This window comes from Anser anser, assembly GCF_964211835.1.
Source record: "Anser anser genome assembly, chromosome: 23".
Classification (NCBI taxonomy): domain Eukaryota; kingdom Metazoa; phylum Chordata; class Aves; order Anseriformes; family Anatidae; genus Anser; species Anser anser.
Window position 1 is genome coordinate 4,529,262 of NC_139744.1, and position 13,853 is coordinate 4,543,114.

General features: G+C 44.5%; 1 protein-coding gene across 3 annotated transcripts in view; it reads right to left on the reverse strand.

Moving 5' to 3' along the window:
- LOC310885820 (M1-specific T cell receptor alpha chain-like) overlaps window positions 1-13,853 on the reverse strand; it is a 373,370-nt gene that overhangs the window by 40,616 nt on the left and 318,901 nt on the right. For 2 of the 3 annotated variants that reach the window (XM_083809629.1, XM_083809630.1), the window contains one exon: window positions 8,005-8,080. The exons of the other annotated variant lie outside the window; for it this stretch is intronic. In XM_083809629.1, the coding sequence (XP_083665755.1) occupies window positions 8,005-8,080 (76 nt within the window). The remainder of the gene's footprint in view (window positions 1-8,004; window positions 8,081-13,853) is intronic. 3 annotated transcript variants of the gene reach the window in all.

Consider the following 13,853-nt stretch of genomic DNA (forward strand, 5'->3'; position numbering starts at 1 on the left):
CCCTTATGAGACAGGAGACCTCTGTTCCTGGGAGCCTGAGCCCTGAGATTTTTCCCTTAGAAAAAGCAGAAACCTTCCAGCAGACCTCCAGATCTTCTGTCCACTGGAGTGTCCTCTGTCCACCATTCAGTGGTGCACACTCCTGCCAAACCATGCACCACTCCCCTTGTTGGGGGAGAGGAGGGGAAGATGGCAAAGATGGGGCCAGAAGAGCCCTGCTCAGGAAAGGACAGCAGCAATAGGGGCTATCTTCCTCCCAAACCCTATCTTTCTGTTACAGTTAAAAGTTTTTGAGGCAGCTTTGAGAAGTTACAAAGACAGGCACCCACCACTTGCATGCACTTTTTTTGCAGTGCTAATGCACACCTGCACTGCAGCCTCCTGAAGAGCTTGAGGGACAATGGAAGCACGACTCCAAATTTGTCTGAAGAATCACTTATCCAAGACATCAATAGCCATCAATGCTCAGAGTAGGGGGAAGGAAAGAACCAGGCACGTAATGGAGATTAGGTGCCATAACAAACTGCAGGGAGCCCAAGGCATTGGGACATGTGGGGAAACCAAGTCCTTGGGATGCCTGGAGAATAGCCCAGTTGCATTCCCAAAGTTCTTCCCCACAAAACAACGAAGAACAAGGCAAAAATGAAGCCACTCACATTTTGACTCACAAGAGCATGTTTCAGTGGTGATTGCTCACTTGTGTGGAGATTTAATGAAAGGTCATTATCTCAGAGACACCTCTGATGGCTTACGTTGTTAACAACAAATGAAATAGTGCATACACACTCCTTCCCCTCTTTAAGGAGGTGTGGATACCGCAAGGATGTTTATGGGATGAAACCCAGGATACATAAGAACATCTGACAAAGGAGAAACAGGAAAGCTGAGCACTCACTTGGTTGGACAGACAGCCTGGTCCCTGAGCCAAAGGTCAGTTTGCCATATCCAAAGCCAGAGCCACACAGCATTTCCTCCCATAACAAAAAGCCCAGGCAGCTCCTGGAGAAGAGGCACTTGCCCCCAAGGCTGAGCCAAATTGTGCCAAGGCTAGGAGGAGCAGCAGAAGAGTGGGATGGGGTTGAAGGATCCTAGGCCACAAGTGGAGGATAAGAGTCTTGCTTTGTGGGATGTTACAGGGCCCAGAACTGAGAGGCATCTCCCCAACACCCCCACTCCACTTGTCCCTACAGTACTGCCGGGCTGTCTACTGGCTTCCCATCAAAAAGGAGAAGACACTTTGGTTTTCAGCATAAATTGTTTCTTACCTGGTACAACTGAAAGCACAGTTCCTTTTCCAAAAATGACTGTGAGCGCATTGTACGCACTGTGGCGCGTCTCATTACAAAAATGTCTCTGCCAGCCCTGCACGTGATCTCAAGCACAAAGCACCTGGGCTCAGGCCACAGCAGAGCTCCCTGACACAACAGGCTTAAGCACAGGGCCAGTACCTGCAACAAAGGAAAATCCATTCCCTAGCAATCCCTGTTGCCTTTGGTAATTGTTAAGCTGCACGAGGAGCAACGTTCACCTACAGTAATGCTTGCCCAGAATCAGGGGGACCGTGTGTGTGGCACTGCTTCTGTGCACCAAGCATGGAGAAAAACATCATGTCAGGCAATCCATGCATATTAGAGGCAGAAGTGAGATGACAGGACTGCTGCTTCTGTCCCGAGGGAAAGCCTGTCGTAAGGGAAGTAACACCCAGGATAGTCCTGTAGCTGCAGAAGCACAAGGTTTGAGAACCGCAGCAGACTGAGGCACATTCAGATGGCAGTTCATGAACAGCTCTGCAAGAGCTGTGAAAAATGCATTTGGTCAGCAAGTAAAGAAGATTGAAAAAAGAAAAAGCCATCGGAAAGCATGCTCCTGGTAGCCTCCTTTGCTACAAAGGGCTACGGTGAGCTCAGTGCTTGCACTCATGGTTTTTTACAGTCAATGACGTTCCATCACTGAATCTCATCTTTCCAGCTGCTGCATTATACACACAGGGTTTTTTCTCCTGCCTCAGAACCCCAGGACTTGTCCTGGGACCCTGCCCAGGCGAGCATGGACTGTCCATAGCCACAAAGCAAACTCCCCTGACATACCTTTGTAAATAGCTTTCCCTCCATTCCAAGGACAGACTTCTACTCCGCTGCCTTTTCTTCCTGCTGTACCTCGCAGCTCTGCCACACCCAGAGAGAAGGCACAGGCTTGTGCATGACCAAAAGCATGACCAATCTTACACTCCAACATTACTGCCTGGGCTACTTCAGCCTCGCCCTGCAAGGCTAAGTAATAACTGTAACTCTACTCACCAGGCTTTACACATAGCTTTGTTCCAGCTCCAAAGGTGAGCCTGTTCAAGCTGAAACTCACAGCACCAAAGGCCATTACAAAAACTCTCTCATCTCCCCATAACAAGCAAGCCCTTCATGTGGCTGGCCAAGACCCTTCCCAGCAACACACACGTCACCCTTTCCCAAGGGCATGCAGACCTCAAGTTGAGGTTTGCTCCAAACACCCAAAACCTCATTAGATACTGCACCCAGGGCAATCTCAGAGCCTACAAAGGGAGAGAAGGCATTTCAGCTCAGCAAAGGTGAAGGCAAGGGATGGAAATGGAACAACAGCTGTAGCAAGAGCCCATATGGAACACCTATGGAAAGCTCCACACTTACTTGGTAGGATGGACAGCCTGGTTCCTGAGCCAAAGGTCAACTTGTTGTAGCCAGAGTCACACAGCGTTTCCTCCCATTACAAAAAGCCCAGCTCGCTTTGCCGTCACAAAGGCAAAACCCCACCAAGGGGCAAGGAAAACAGTCTGACAGTGCCAAGGGAAGGCATGAACAAGCATGTAAGGGAGATTAGGTGCCATAACAAACCGCAGGGAGCTCAGGGCATTGGGACATGTGGGAAAAACAAGTCCTAACAATGCCCAGAGAATAGCTCAGTTGCGTTCCCAAACATCTGCCCCACAAATCAATGAAGAACATGGCAAAAGGGAGACCACTCGGTTTTTCAGCATGGTTTGCTGCTTACCTGGTACAACTGAAAGCACAGTTCCTTTTCCAAAAGTGACTGTGTCCGCATTGTACACACTGTGGCATGTCTCATTACAAAAATGTCTCTGCCAGCCCTGCACGTGATCTCAAGGACAAAGCACCTGGACTCAGGCCACGGCAGAGCTCCCTGACACAACAGGCTTTAGCAAAGGGCCACTACCTGCAACAAAGGAAAATCTGTTCCCTAGCTCACTTGCACTTTTCAGAAGAGCGTTCCCTGTCACCTTTGGAAACTGTTAAGCCTCACGAGTGACAACTCTCACCTACAGTAATGCTTGTGCAGAATCAGGGGGACAGTGCGTGGGGTACTGCTTCTGTGCACAAAGCATAGAGAAAACCATCATGCCTGGCAATCCATGTGTGTGAGAGGCAGCTGTGAGATGACGGGACTGCTGCTTCTGTCCCGAGCCAAAGCCTGTCCTGAGGGAAAGCACATCACGGGTAGCCCCGCAGCTGCAGAAGCACGAGGTATGAGAACCGCAGCAGACTGAGGCACGTTCAGATAGCAGCTCACGAACAGCTCTGCAAGAGCTGTGAAACACGCATTTAGTCAACAACTAAACTAGCTTAAAAAACAAAAAAAAAGCCAGCGGAAAGCATGCTCCTGGTAGCCTCCTTTGCTACAAAGGGCTACGGTGAGCTAAGTGCTTGTACTCATGCTGTTTTACTGTGAGTGACCTTCCATCACTGAATCTCATCTTTCCAGCTCCTGCATTATACACGCAATGCTTATGCACACACAAAATCTTCCCAAAGTTCTTCCCCACAAAACAACGAAGAATAAGGCAAAAAAATGCCACTCACATTTTGACTCACAAGAGCATGTTTCAATGGTGATTGCTCACTTGTGTGGGGGTTTCATGAAGGATCATTATCTCAGAGACACCTCTGATGGCTTACGTTGTTAATAACAAATGAAATAGTGCCTACACTCTCCTTCCCCTCTATAAGGAGGTGTGGATACCACAAGAATGTCTACGAGTTGAAATACGGGATATGTAAGGACATCTGACAAAGGAGAAACAGGAAAGCTGAGCACTCACTTGGTTGGACAGACAGCCTGGTCCCTGAGCCAAAGGTCAGACTGTTGTATGTAGAGCCATAGCCACACAGCATTTCCTCCCATAACAAAAAGCCCAGGCAGCTCCTGCAGAAGTGGCACTTGTCCTCAAGGCTGAGCCAAACAGTAACAAGGCTAGGAGGAGCAGCAGAAGAGTGGGATGGGGTTGAAGGATCCCAGACCACAAGTGGAGTTAATAGTATTGCTTCATGGGATGTAACAGGGCCCAAAACTGAAAAGCAACTCCCCAAAACCCCCACTCACCTGACCCCAAAGTAGTGGGGGCTGTCCGCTGGCTTGCCAACAAAAAGGAAAAGACACTTTGATTTTCGGTGAAATTTTCTGCTTACCTGGTACAACAGAAAGCACAGTTCCTTTTCCAAAAGTGACTTTGCCTGTATCGTACACACGTTGGCACGTCTCATTACAAAAATGTCTCTGCCAGCCCTGCACGTGATCTCAAGCACAAAGCACCTGGACTCAGGCCATGGCAGAACTCCCTGCCAAAACAGGCTGAAGTGCAGGGCCACTACCTGCAACAAAGGATAATCCGTTCCCTAGCTCACTTGCACTTTTCAGAAGAGCATTCCCTGTCGCCTTTGGTAATTGTTAATCCCTATGAGCGACAACTCTCCCTACAGTAATGCTGTCCCAGAATCAGAGGAACTATGTGTGTGGCACTGCTTCTGTGCACAAAGCATGGAGAAAACCATCATGCCTGCCAATCCATGTGTGTGAGAGGCAGCTGTCAGATGACAGGACTGCTGCTTCTGTCCTGAGCCAAAGCCTGTCCTGAGGGAAAGCACATCACGGGTAGCCCCACAGCTGCAGAAGCACGAGGTATGAGAACCGCAGCAGACTGAGGCACATTCAGATAGCAGCTCATGAACAGCTCTGCAAGAGCTGTGAAAAATGCATTCGGTCAGCAGCTACACAAGATTAAAAAGAGAAAAAGCCAGCGGAAAGCATGCTCCTGGTAGCCTCTTTTGCTACAAAGGGCTACTGTGAGCTCAGTGCTTGTACTCATGCTGTTTTACAGTCAGTGACCTTCCATCACTGAACCTCATCTTTCCAGCTGCTGCATTATACACATTGGGTTTTTTCTCCTGCCTCAAAACCCCAGGACTCGGCTCAGGCCCCTACCTGGCGGGCTATGGGCTGTCCATGGCCACAAAGCAAACTCCCCTGACATGCCTTTTTAAATAGCTTTCCCACCATTTCAGGGACAAACTTCTGCTCCCCCATCAATTCTTTCCGCAGCACCTCACTGCTCTGCCATATCCAGAGAGAAGGCACAGGCTTGTGCACACTCATAGGGAGCTTGACCAAAACTTACACTCCAACATTACCGTCTGGGCTATTTAAGCCTCATCCTGCAAGGCTAAGTAATAACTGTAACTCTACTCACCAGGCTTTACACATAGCTTTGTTCCAGCTCCAAAGGTGAGCCTCTCCCAGTCAGCACTCACAGCACCAAAGGCCATTACAAAAACTCTTTCATCTCCCCATAACAAGAAAGCCCTTCGTGTAACTGGCAAAGACCCTTCACAGCAACACACAGGTCACCGTTCCCCAAGGGCATTCAGACCTCAAGATGAGCATTGCTTCAACCAACCAGAACCTCATCAAATACTGCACTCAGGGCAGTCTCAGAGCGTGCAAGGGGAGAGAAGGCATTTCAGCTTGAAAAAGGTAAAGGTAAAGGATGGAAATGGAACGACATCTGTAGCAAGAGTCACATATGGAACACCTATGGAAAGCTCCACACTCACTTGGTAGAACAGACAGCCTGGTTCCTGAGCCAAAGGTCAGCTTCTTGATGTATCCAGAGTCACACAGCATTTCCTCCCATTACAAAAAGCCCAGCTTGCTTTGCCATCACAAAGGCACAAAGGGAAAGAAGGCATTTCAGCTCTGCAAAGGTGAAGTTAACGCATGGAAATGGAACAACATCTGTAGCAAGAGCCCCATATGGAACACCTATGGAAAGCTTCACACTCACTTGGTAGGATGGACAGCCTGGTTCCTGAGCCAAAAGTTAGCTTGTTTACATCATTCACACAGCATTTCCTCCCATTACAAAAAGCCCAGCTCGCTTTGCAATCACAAAGACAAATCCCCACCAAGGGGCAAGGAAACCAGTCTGACAGTGCATTGTCCCTGGACCTCTAAGTACTTTACAAGCATCAGGCACACCTGCCCCATCAGAGACTGCTTACTGGCCACTACTAGGATCCTTGTCCCGCTCCCAGAAGTGACCTTGCTGTAAGCACCAGCATTCACAGAGTCCTTCTCTCCCACCCCCAAGTGCACAAACCCTGCCAGGACACAAGAGCCTCCCCACGGGGTCACGGCAAAATCTGGGAGCTGGCGTGGAGCAACGCGTTCCAACGCAGCCAAAGGGACAGCAGTCAGGGTCATGTTGGACCAACCTGGCACATTCCTGTCAAGCAAAGCCGATTGCTGGAGGTGGTCACCATCAGTGATCAAACACACAGTAACACTGCTACTCTCAACCACACAAGGAAAGGCCTGGCACAAACCACAAGCACGGCCACAGCGCAACACTTATGTGACCTAACAGTAAATCTCATTGCACAGACAAAGGCAGGCTTAGAGCCAGCACCTCCTGTGCTCCCACAGCAACCCCTCAATCCACCAAAACCTTGCCAACCTCTTTGGCAGTGCTTGGCATCTGCAGCCTGGCTGCACAGTGTTCAAAGTAACTGAGAGCCAGCTGCATCCTGAAGTCAGGACCCCCCCCCCCCCCCCCAGGCTCTCTGTGGGACCAAGAGCACCACAGGGCCAACAGAATGGGACAAACCCCGTTTGAGAGGACTGCTCTAAAATGGGTAGGTTTGCCCTACATGGAAGGAGACTACACAGTGGTGGTGGCACTTACTAGGTAAAACCTGAATTCGTGTCCCGCTCCCAAAGGTGATCTTGCTGTAGTTCACACGGTGTTTTTCGCCTCAACAAGAACTATACGCCCTTCCACATCCCTTATGAGACAGGAGACCTCTGTTCCTGGGAGCCTGAGCCCTGAGATTTTTCCCTTAGAAAAAGCAGAAACCTTCCAGCAGACCTCCAGATCTTCTGTCCACTGGAGTGTCCTCTGTCCACCATTCAGTGGTGCACAATCCTGCCAAACCATGCACCACTCCCCTTGTTGGGGGAGAGGAGGGGAAGATGGCAAAGAAGGGCCCAGGAGAGCCCTGCTCAGGAAAGGACAGCAGCAATAGGGGCTGTCTTCCTCCCAAACCCTATCTTTCTTTTACATTAGAGTTAAAAATTTTTGAGGCAGCTTTGAGAAGTTACAAAGACAGGCAATCACCACTTGCATGCACTTTTTTTGCAGTGCTAATGCACACCTGCACTGCAGCCTCCTGAAGAGCTTGAGGGACAATGGAAGCACGACTCCAAATTTGTCTGAAGAATCACTTATCCAAGACACGCATAGCCATCAATGCTCAGAGCAAAGGGAAGGAAAGAACCAGGCATGTAATGGAGATAAGGTGCCATAACAAACTGCAGGGAGCCCAAGGCATTGGGACATGTGGGGAAACCAAGTCCTTGGGATGCCTGGAGAATAACCCAGTTGCGTTCCCAAAGTTCTTCCCCACAAAACAACGACGAACAAGGCAAAAATGAAGCCACTCACATTTTGACTCACAAGAGCATGTTTCAGTGGTGATTGCTCACTTGTGTGGAGATTTCATGAAAGGTCATTATCTCAGAGACACCTCTGATGGCTTACGTTGTTAACAACAAATGAAATAGCGCCTACACTCTCCTTCCCCTCTATAAGGAGTTGTGGATACCGCAAGGATGTTTATGGGATGAAACCCAGGATACATAAGAACATCTGACAAAGGAGAAACAGGAAAGCTGAGCACTCACTTGGTTGGACAGACAGCCTGGTCCCTGAGCCAAAGGTCAGTTTGCCATATCCAAAGCCAGAGCCACACAGCATTTCCTCCCATAACAAAAAGCCCAGGCAGCTCCTGGAGAAGAGGCACTTGCCCCCAAGGCTGAGCCAAATTGTGCCAAGGCTAGGAGGAGCAGCAGAAGAGTGGGATGGGGTTGAAGGATCCTAGGCCACAAGTGGAAGATAAGAGTCTTGCTTTGTGGGATGTAACAGGGCCCAAAACTGAGAGGCAACACTAAAACTCCCCCCGTCCCTGTCCCCAATAACTGTAACTGTATTCACGAGGCTTTACACAAAGCTTTGTTCCAGCTCCAAAGGTGAGCCTGTTCCAGTCAGCGCTCACAGCAACAAAGGCCATTACACAGAAGCTCTCATGTACCCATAACAAGCAAGTCCTTTGTATGGCTGGCAAAGACCCTTCACAGCAATACACAGGTCACTCTTTCCCAAGGGCATGCAGACCTCAAGTTGAGGCTTGCTCCAACCACAGAAAACCTCATTAAATACTGCACTCAGGGCAGTCTCAGAGCATGCAAGGGGAGAGAAGACATTTCAGCTTGAAAAAGTTGAAGGTAAAGGATGGAAATGGAACGACATCTGTAGCAAGAGTCCTGTATGGAACACCTATGGAAAGCCCCGCACTCACTTGGTAGGATGGACAGCCTGGTTCCTGAGCCAAAGGTCAGCTTGTAGTTGTTATGGTCACACAGCATTTCCTCCCATTACAAAAAGCCCAGCCAGCCTCCACTGAAGAAGCTACACCTCTCCCCGCTCCACGCTTCCCTGTCCTGACGAACCTTCTGCTGATCAACAGCTTGAGGTAGAGGAAGGGAAATTGGGAAATAAGGGCTTAGCTGAGCTTATGCCAGGAAAGGCCATGAGCACCCCTGGGGCTGTCAGAGACAGCCTGACAGCCTTTCTTCAGCAGAACAGAGTCCAGCCACCCAGTGCTGTGCTAGAGAGAGAGAGAGAGACATCTGACCTACCCCAAGTTTCACAGGTAGTCATGGCCATGGCATAAAATCTCTTTCTCTGAACATGTAAGTTTAGTACTCTCTTCTTTTCATATGAAAGCAATAAAGGAGCAATATTATTTGAAACATGAGGGTATACCTCGGTAGAACTTTTGACAAAACCATACTCATATAGCACTCATCTTTAAAAGGAAAAATTGAGAACAGATAGATGAATGTAGTTTTAATAATATAAAATTTCAACATTGGCCAGATAGTGCTTAATCTTAATTAAGATAGGCTTAATACTTACTTGATTTTACTCTTAGTTGAGCTCTACTTACAAAGGTGAATTTGTATCCATATATATTCACACAGTGTTTCCCTTAACAACAAAAACCCTGTAGGTGTTTTTTCTCCTCCAGTAGCTTATTAGCTCCTGAGCTGTGTTTTTTGGCTTGGCATTTTTTTAAAACTCATTGTTCAGACGTAAATTCCGTGAGAATATTAGTTTAGATCTCCCTTCACGATTTTCTTAATTAGCCATTTCTTTCTGCTTTGAGACAGTGTTCTCAGTAAAGACACAAACTGCAGTTCCTGAAAATAAACTTAGACAAGGGGTTCTGAAGAATGGAAATAAAAGGCAGCTTTTGGAGATTTCTGGAAACATAGCGCTGAAGAAAATGATTATGTGGCATGGGACTCCTTTCTTCAGGTATAAAGCTGTAACTGTTTGATTTGTTTATTCTCTTTGAATAAAAATAAGTATCTGGCATTTGGTCCTTTGGGATGAATATTATCTCTCTCTCCTCCAGAGAGGACAATGGATATTTGTAGAGGCTGACCAGAAAAATATTCTATTCATTGCTCCAAAACCTGTATTAAACTCATTTTGAGTATTTGCAGATGAAGTAAAGGTTTTGTCTCCCAATGAGACATAAGAAGTGAAAAGTGTACTCTCTTGTAAGACTTTCCCATTGCTTCCAAACACCTATTTAGCTTCATAATGGGTTTTGTCCCTGATGCAAGGTCAATCTTGACTTTTGATCATGCACAAAAGGAAAAAACAATGAAATTTTAATATCAGTGTCACAGAAATGGGAATTTGGCTTTCCTATCCCTACTCATTTAGGTTGGGTTTCTACCTACCAGGTTTCACCACCAGCTGTGTTCCACTTCCAAAGGTGACTTTCCAGTTGGATACTGAAGTCACACAGTGACACATCCACTAACAAAAACGTCATACAACTTTTAGTCCAGATAAGTATATGCAAAAGACAGTAACTGGGAAAACGTATCACCATTAGCACATACCTGTGACTCATCTCTGTCTCTTAGAAGGTTTCATGTCAATACTTTTTATGGGTCAAGAAAAATGAAGTGCTCTGAACATGGGATGCTTTGGAATAGCCAGGAAAAAAATAATGTACCTAGCACTCTCTTTATGACAGTAGATCTTAATTACATGGTCTCTAAGCTATGCTTTGGAAAAGAGAGAGAAACAGTATCAGCAGCATTTCACTCCACTGTCCTGAATGGTTTTGCAGGGGAAGATGCAAACGAGAAGTCAGGATGAATGTCTAGGATACCTGGTTCGGTATTCCACAGGGGCAGAACTTCTCCAGCCTCTTCTACCTCTGTTAATGCATATCAAATCACTTTTATATATACATATATATATTAATTTTTGTTGTTTGTCTGTTGTTTTATTATTTTTTGTAGTTGTTGTTGTTTTTGTTTATTTGTTTGTTTTAATAGGGCAGAGACTTCACAAGTCTCTGAAAAGCCATCTTCTCCTTTCTCTGCTTCTTGCTTGGAGTTACTATACAGACATACGGACTCATCTATCACACGAGAGCTTCCCTCCACTAGCTAATACTGTGCACTGTCTTTGCACTAAATGGTCCAGCCACATGTTCATTCCAGCCCTAAAAGCAGTAGATGTGGAAGAATATTCCCTTGCCAAGATCATTTAATATAAAGGACCTATATATGAGAATAATGGCAGGACAAGTACTGCCATTTCCAAGCACCAAGTTTCCCAATATTTCTGAAAAAGACTTTGTTCAGATTATTCACTTACTTGTTTTAACACTGAGCCTTGTTCCTTTGCCAAACTTCATCTCATTATATCTGGCTCCTGAATTCACACATCATTTAACTTCTTTGAAAAAAACTTTCCTGCTCTGCAACTGTACGTCAAGCAGGGAATCACCTGATCTGTAATGATTTCTGGACAGGAATGAATAAAGATGAACCCCATCCAGACTTATGCAAGCCAGAGAAGAAATCTCATGAAAAATATTTCCATTCTGTAAGCTACCCAGACATTAATTTTTTTCACAACCTAACTACATCTTCATTCTTTTTTCCTCATTAAGAGTTCTGATCATATATGCAGACTAAAACATAAGGAGGACAGGAAAAAAAGAGAACTTGCCTTTACAACCAGTTAATTAACCATGCTGTTAATGAATTTCTGAGAAGGATATGTATGTTTCAGCTTTTCATATGCATTATTTGTATTGTTCCATGTATATCTAAGAGTATGACTTTCTTATGAAAGATTTTTAAAGATGCAATACTGAAGCATATTCCTCCTTTTGCCACCACCTCAGGACATAAACTGTATTTTAAATGGGATCTGAACCAAGTCTGTAGCTGAAATCACCTATATTTTGTGATGGTGCCCATTTACTAAGAAAATCATGGTTTTCTTCCCATCACTTTCTACATTTCACTTTTCATTACCAATATTTCCCTCCCCCCACACACAGTATCTTCCACTTTTTTGGAAGAGTGAAATGCTTGTCACAGAATTCAGCAGAAGAATGATTTCTCAACTATGAATCTAAGGCAAAATATATCAAAAATACCATTTTGATCACAAATCAGGATTTATTACAATTGTTTAGCCTGACCACTATATTACACAAGAAAGAAAACAGAGTACAAGATTCCTACAGTATCTGAGATTCTCACTATAGAAAAAAATTAAAACAATGACACCCTACAGATCAACATTATGTACCAATAAATTGAGCAGGGTACATTTCCGCAAGAGTTTCAGAGCAAGTGAAACTGGTCCTTCAAAGTGTATTTTACTGTCCTTAAGTAAACTTGATCACCTTAATCTGCTGAATCTGGGCCCCCAGGCCTTTGACCAGCTTCTGGAAGAATACCTTAATAATTTTGACTTTTTATGGGAAAAATGTGCTTGTTACAATAAACTCCTTAATAACACTGAGTATCTGTCTTATAATTTACATTCAGCTTTCAATTTCTCTCCCCCTACACTTTTTCTTTATCTTCACAACCAGATAGATCTCTATATCTTGAAGACCATGAGGAGAAAGAGGTGAAAAAACTACCACCACCACCAAAAAAAAAAAAAGTTGTTAATTAGACCCCACTTTCTTTTTGTCATAACCAGTCATGTCCCCTGCCCAAACGCCTGCTTTCAACCTCCTGCAATTTCACTGCCCAAGAATCTTCTAAATAAATAAAAAATAAAAAAATAAAATCAGCTCTGAAGTTTGAGTCTAAGAATTTCTCAGCTAAAAACATCTTAGTTCCACGACCTTACTGTAAAGAGAAGGTTGTGATTTAAAAAAAAATAGGCAAAAGTCATATGTAGAAAAAATATTTTCTGGGAGATGTCTTTTGGACTGTTTTTTGTACTTTGCCCCTCAGATACTTTCTTTGAACTAAAACTGCAAACTGGATTTTTTTTCCTATTTATGAATCATTTTCTTTTTTCTAGTAACTGAACAAAAAGTTCAATTTACTTTAAAGATTTTTGGTATACCTGCATATTATTTGTCTGCCTCTCAACAGAACCATAAATGATAACTTTGTCACCGTGACTCAATACACAATGAAATCAATAAACCTAACAGAACTAGATCACATTTATGATTTACATTTCTGCACACATGAAGGATGTATCTGAATTCATCAGATGAGTGTGCAATGCTCTCTGTAAGAAGATATCTATGACCAAGACAAAAGAACATTTCTGCATCCATCTCCACTGAAGACACGGGAGTTGAACTGGATGGATTCTGGGTGGATCTGGGATGTGCTGAAACCATACAGTCTAAGATCAGTATTTTTACCTGAAGACTTACTTGGAAGCACAGACATGCGAGTCCCTCCACCAAAAGTGAACTTTCCATAAGTACCAAGTACACTGTGATAAGGTGCTTTACATAAACTGTTACTGGAAGAGTTTAACAGATTCCCAATCACTACTGAATGACAGAATTAAATGTTGCAATTCCAAAATCTTTAGGAGCCAATATAAAGCAAAATGTCTTTCTGTGCTGATGACTGTATCCTCCAAAGTTTACTCTAGCAGGTTAAAAATATGTTAAACCAAATCTTATCACAAACAGCAGAAAATAATACTTTGATGTCCACATTAGTACATATTTTGGGGCTGTAAAAACAAACTAGTTTTAAGTTTCACTGTTTCTCCCAATTCAGATATTTCAAACGAGACATGAATATAAAAAAAGAGGACAGCATTTAGCATGTAACATTTCCATGCACCCACTTTTTTACCAATTTATTAATTTTAAAATAAAAATTTAAAAAATGTCTTAATTGTTTCACACCCACCACCCTTGTAAGACAGTATATGTTGGAAGACCATGGGGACATATGAAAAATCAAAACAGAGAGGTTTTCCAGTCTTAAGGATACTCAGCAGAACAGACATGAGATTCCCTAAAGACAGGATTTCCAAACAAATTAAATGAAAAAAAAAAAAAGGAGGTGAAATTAGTAAAATTAGTTTGATATAAGAAGCTGAATCGTGGAAAAAGAAGCTAGGCTGTTAATGTTTGTGTATGACATTCTTTATT